Genomic DNA, 6,000 nt, shown 5'->3' on the forward strand with positions numbered 1-6,000 from the left:
TGCTTGAAACCTCACCTTAGAAGTTCTTTAGATCTTTTAATTAAACAAATAGGTGAAATAAAAGTAAAAATTTCAAATCAACAGCCAACAGAAAACTTCCCCCGCTAAGGGTTAGATTCTACTGTGGTCTTTAAAACAGGTTACTTAGCATAACCACTCTTGTAATAGCACCTCAGTACCTCCTCTGACCATTCACACCCAACAGCCCCATGGCCCCTCCCTCAGCACACTCGTTAAACGAACTATTCCTAAAAGTTACTTGCCCTCACTCTACCCATTCTCCCTGAGAGTCAAAAATCATGACAGGGCATGAACTATGAGTATTCTAGTGGTTCAGAACTATCACTGGAGTGGCTAAAAATATACAAATGTTCAGGCTCCAACTCAGACTTAACTAATGAATAACAATCTCTGGGAATGGAGCCCAAGAACCTCTATATGCTCCTAAGGCAAAAACTATGCCTTCTATTTAACAGGATAACTGGAACACAAGGCAGTGCTCGCTTCCGCAGCACATATCACAACCAACATTTGCTGGAACTTGTTGTGGAAACACAAAACGGCAAGTTTGAACATCCCTCAATTGCAGAATTGTGTAGTGTTTAATAAATTACCTAACTATTTAGGCAATTACATTAGAAAACTACTTTTACTGTTAGCACCACGAGTTAAGTAAATACAGTTGGTTGGGTAAGTTAAGGGCTTTAAGCACTTCTCTATCATTGGTATAAGTTAAAGCTAAAGAAAATCCCTGATCTTTTCTTAAAAGTTCAAAAGATAAGCTAGGGTAGCCACAGAGGATTTAAATAAAACAAGAGCAAATTCAACTATAACAAGAGAGTTACAGAAAACCAGAAAACCAAAAGTTTTCTAAAAGAAAAAGTGCAGACTTATTTGACTGAAGACTAGAACATGCAGAAACCACGTTTCCCCCAAAATAAGACCGGATCTTAAATTAATTTTTGCTCCAAAAGACGGATTAGGGCTTATGTTCAGGGGATGTCATCCTTAAAAATCATGCCAGAGCTTATTTTCCGGTTATGTCTTATTTTCAGGGAAACACGGTATCTACAAATAACAGTATTTATCTGTTGTTGCCCAGAATTACTCTCTGAGAAAAGGGTAATCAAAATCCCAAGGGAAGATCAACCTGGAGATCTTTTCACATTTCAATCTTTTTCTCCTGCAAATTTGTTTTCAAATTCACTAATAACGTACCTGATTTCATGTTGAAAAGTAGCACTGGGGAGCAGAGGATTTAATTTTTTTTAGATTTAACAGTGAGCTGTCTATTGTGAACTAAGTAAAACAAGTTTTTCACTTGACAAACTTAAAACTTAGTCTCACATTAAACATCAGCTTTGGCCGGCCCGGTGGCTCAGGCGGTTAGAGCTCCATGCTCCTAACTCCGAAGGCTCCCGGTTCGATTCCCACATGGGCCAGTGGGCTCTGAATCACAAGGCTGCTGGTTCAACTCCTCGAGTCCTGCAAGGGATGGTGGGCTCCGCCCTCTGCAACTAAGACTGAACACGGCACCTTGAGCTGGGCTGCCTCCCGGATGGCTCCATGGCTCCGTTGGTTGGAGTGCGTCCTCTCAACCACAAGGTTGCCAGTTAACTGACTCCTGCAAGGGATGGTGGGCTGCGCCCCCTGCAACTAGAAACGGCAACTGGACCTGGAGCTGAGGTGCACCCTCCACAACTAAGTCTGAAAGGACAACATCTTGAAGCTGAATGACACCCTCCAAAACTAAGATTGAAAGGACAACAACTTGACTTGGAAAAAAGGCCCGGAAGTTCACACTGTTCCCCAATAAAGTCCTGTTCCCCTTCCCCAATAAAATCTTAAAAAAAAAAAAAAAAAAAAAAATCAGTTTTTTTTTTTAAATTGGAAAATCTAGACTGATATTTAAAGCCTCTAGATACAAAGAGGTCCTATAAACCAATAAAAGGTAAATATCCCCAAAGGGGATAATGTGAGCAAATGTAAAGGGCAATTTACAAAAGAAATCTCAATGCGCAATAAACATGTTGAAACTTCAACCTCATTTTTTTTAAACAAATTATAATTTACACCAATCAAGCACCAACTGGTGGGAGAAAACTAGGCTAACCTTTCTGAAAGCAATGTGGTAATGTTTTGCCTTGAAAATAAGCAAATCCTCTGACTCAGCAATTCAATTTATCCTAAGAAAATAAAGTAAGACAACATTCAAAGATTTATCTAGGAGTGTACTCCGAATGAGGTTTATAAAAGCCAGAAACTGGAAAAAAAGAAAGGTCAATAATAACAGATTGATTGAATAATTTATTTTAGATCTGCGATCACGTAAGCACCTAAAAAATATGTACTGACAGGAGAAAGTTGTTGAGATTCCTCTGCTTTTTTCCTATTGAAAATATAAACAGAACATATAGTATGAATCTGTTTTTATTAAAAATATGTATAACTTATGAAGAGAGTCTAGAAAGAACTACAGATCAAATTTTGGCATCTCTCTGAGTGGCAGGTTTATTTTGTCTCTTGTTTCCTGGCCTAATCAGTTTTTTCTTACCTGTGTAATTTTTTACGTTTAAATCTATTAACATAAATAACCAATAATGTTACCAGAGCCTGGTTTAGATTTAGTAAGTATGCCATTTGGAGAAAAGGTCTGGGATAAATCCTATCCTTTGATTTACTGATATTCCTAAATATGAACTTTTAACAAGGGATAGAAATTTATATATTCAGGAATTCTATTTAAAAAGCATCCTTAACATAGACTAGAAAAATACGTTTTCAAAAATCAGGCGTGGAAACATGGTCAAAGTAGGACACCCATAAAAAACCCCTAGTATTTTGTAGGTCTTTTTAGTTCAGTTCATCCATGTTTATTCTCTCTTCCCTAAACTAAGAAAGAATGATGTCATATGCATTAGCTACGTCTCTGTTCCAGAAGTGACATAAAGAACTTGTAAGGTTTAGTCTCAGTAATCAAAACACACCTAAGAGCTGAGGAAATTGGTTGAGATTTAACTACATGAAAACAGGCCATAAAAGATTTAGAAAAAAAAAAAAAGAACAAATAAACAAAGAAAAAAAAAGACCGTACGTTAAAAAGTTAAATAAATATTCATGAGTTTTTTTGAAGCTAATTGAAATGTCAACAAGCTGGGTAATAAGTTTGAAAACATCAGATTTTTTACAGTTGCAAATAAATGGAAAGAATTCAACATTTTACTGTGAAATCTTTTAATAAAGTTTCCTCCAAAAAAGAAAATTATCTCAATTTGGTGGCCTAAAAAGTCAACTGTTATATTTTGAGAAACAGAAAAACAGTAAAACTTAATCTTTCTTCTACAACTCTTCAATATCCTCCTTAGACTGCACTATCTATATGAAAGTTTGAGATTTCCGCTGTTTACCACCAGATAGTACAGATTTTTTTGTTTACTATTATTCAAAAAGTCTTCAAATGGGCCTAAATATATGGTTTAATTTTCAAAACTGTTGCTTGCTAGCCAATACTGTAAAAATCTGTTAATCGTGCAAACTCAATGAACGACTAGGCAGTGACATACTGATAATTTGCCAATAAATATCAATTTTCACAAAAAAATGTAATGACTGACATACAAAACAGCAATCGTAACTTGCTGTCATGTCTGTTAGTTGCCTTCCAAGTAAATACTGTTTTCTAAAGTTGCACTGAATCGACTTCATTTTTATTCAATCGTATACCTGACCCCTCATAACTGTTTTTTCCAAATAGAAACTTTATTTCCTAAATCTCAAAAAGGCAAAATCTGACCCACAAGAAGGTTAAATAAAATGCGGTTTATCAACTTAAACCAAGCCTAAGTTACTGACCACAGAATAGAAATAACCAGAGAAAGGAGTCCAGAAGCAAAAAGTCGACTTTCTCACAATAGGGTCTTCTCCAGTATTAGTTAATTAACACTGCGTTTTGTTGTTTTAGCTGCAAGGAGGGGTATACAATCTGCAGTAACTCTTCCAACAGCTTCAAGTCATATGCTACTACCAGGAAAAGTAGCATTTAGGTCCCAAACAGCCAAGACGTAAAAAGATGCAGGCAGAGAAGCCTCACCATCGGAAAAGAAGGCCCATCGGCACCTCTTCCGAGAAACAGTTCCCTTCCCCCACCTTTAAGTAGGCACTTAAGACTGCCAAGCAGATCCATTTCTTTATTAACGGGTGCCCACTTGGGGCAACCGCACACCCAGCTGCTCTTCGGCCTACTCGGCCCCCTCCAACAGGGCTCAAGTGAGCCTGAACGCGGGGCAGGAGCGCCCTTCTTCCTGCTCTTCTCCACCCGCCCCCCCGCGCTCCGCCCCGCCCCTGGAGGCGCTGCGCCGGCCGGAGGAAGGACACCGAGCCCAGGGACAGGCAGGAATCGCCCGCAAGAGAAGTCTCAGGCGGCCGGAGGCCTCCGCCATGGCGGGACTGGGAAAGCACCGCCCCCGGCGCACCTCCGCACGGCCGGCTAGCCGGCGAATGTCTGCTTCCGACACCCTCCACATCCAGCGGAGGCAGCGGAGGAGACGGGGCCGGGAGGCGCGGCGCTGGGCTGCGCACCAGGCCCAGGCCTGCCCCGCGGGGCCGCCCGAATCGGCCGCCCGGCCAGGCCCGGTCACGCCAGCGCGGCGGCCGCCCTCACCTGGATGACCTCGTTGACCTCCCGAATACATTCCACCATGTGCTGCAGGATCTGCTCGGCCGTGAGCACCTCGTAGCGGTAATCCTCGTCCTGCTCGTGGCCCTGCCCGCCGCCGCCGCCGCCGCCGCCGCCGGGCCCCAGAGCGCTGCCGCCGCCGCCACCCGTCTCCACGCACAGCAGTCCGTCCCGCTCGCCGCCGACGCCCAGCCCGGGCTCCACCAGCTCCACCTCGCCCAGGTCCAGGTTATCATCGTCCGGCTCGTCCTCGTCCTCGTCCTCCTCCGCGCCGCTGTCCTCCTCGCTGCACTCTTCGTCCTCGTCGAACTCGTAGTTGTAGCCCTCGTCCGAGTCCATGGTGCGACGCACGGCGGCCCGGCGGACGCGGGCCCTGAGGCGGGGAGAGGGCGGGGACGCCGAGGCCCCGGCTCTCGCTCCGGCTCCGGCTGATGTCCGGACGCAGGCCTGGCTCCGGCCCCGTGGGCCGCGGCTCCTCCCCGGGCGCGGCGGGTGGCGGTTGGCGGCTGGCGGCGGCGGGGAGGGCACGGAGGAGGGAGGGAGGGAGCGAGGGGGCCGCTCGCCGGCCGCCTCAGTCAGACGCGGCTTCGCTCCGGCCTCCCTGAGAAAACAGTCCCCAGCGCCACCTCCACGGCCGCTGCTACCGCTACTGAGCCAACAAAGGGGCGTGCGTCACCGCGTCGCGCTGCGTCGCGCGTCACTCCTCTTGGCGTCACCGCGCCCCGCCCCGCCGCCCCTGCGTGGAGTGCGGGGAGACCCCACGGCCCGGCCGGGCCTTGGCAGCGGGGCGCCGCCGGGTCCCGGGTGGTGTCGGTGTGGGCCGACCCCAGGGCTCCTCGTCCCCACGAGAGGGGCCTCGGGACCGCCCAGGTGGTGGTTTCTGCCGCAGGCCGTAGGGAGCCAGCCCCCTCCCTCCACCCGGTGAGGAAGCGGCCTTCCCGCCCGCCCTAAAGTAATTCTGGGAAGACGTCCGCCGTTGAGCTACAATTCCGGTTTCCCAGGCTGCTCGGGGAAAATCCGTTTTATGCGGAGCCTCCAAACTGTGTGACGGGAGAACCTCATTCTGAGGACTAGCTCGTTTGGTTCTGTCTGCTGGTACGGACGTGCAGGGGTTTTGAAGTCGCCTATAGTGACGTCATTTTAAAGACGCTTTTCCCGAACTCCGCTCCGGGAGCAGCGCTGGAGCCCTGTAAGCGCATCGCACGCATTAGTTCTCATCTCCACGGAGCCACGGTACCCGTTTTGTACCTTTGGGAACACCACGGAACACTTGCCCTGTTTTAGCCCCTGGATGATCTAAAATACTATAAAAATGCTTTATAATG

At 46.6% G+C, this 6,000-nt stretch overlaps 1 protein-coding gene across 1 annotated transcript in view; it reads right to left on the reverse strand.

Moving 5' to 3' along the window:
- ARIH1 (ariadne RBR E3 ubiquitin protein ligase 1) overlaps window positions 1-5,762 on the reverse strand; it is a 103,674-nt gene extending 97,912 nt beyond the window's left edge. The window contains exon 1 of the mRNA XM_081047722.1: window positions 4,661-5,762. Within this exon, the coding sequence (XP_080903848.1) occupies window positions 4,661-5,014 (354 nt within the window). The 5' untranslated portion in view covers window positions 5,015-5,762. The remainder of the gene's footprint in view (window positions 1-4,660) is intronic.
- Between the last annotated feature and the right edge of the window lie 238 nt (window positions 5,763-6,000).

The sequence above is a fragment of the Rhinolophus hipposideros genome (genome assembly GCF_964194185.1).
Source record: "Rhinolophus hipposideros genome assembly, chromosome: 5".
Taxonomy (NCBI): Eukaryota; Metazoa; Chordata; class Mammalia; order Chiroptera; family Rhinolophidae; genus Rhinolophus; species Rhinolophus hipposideros.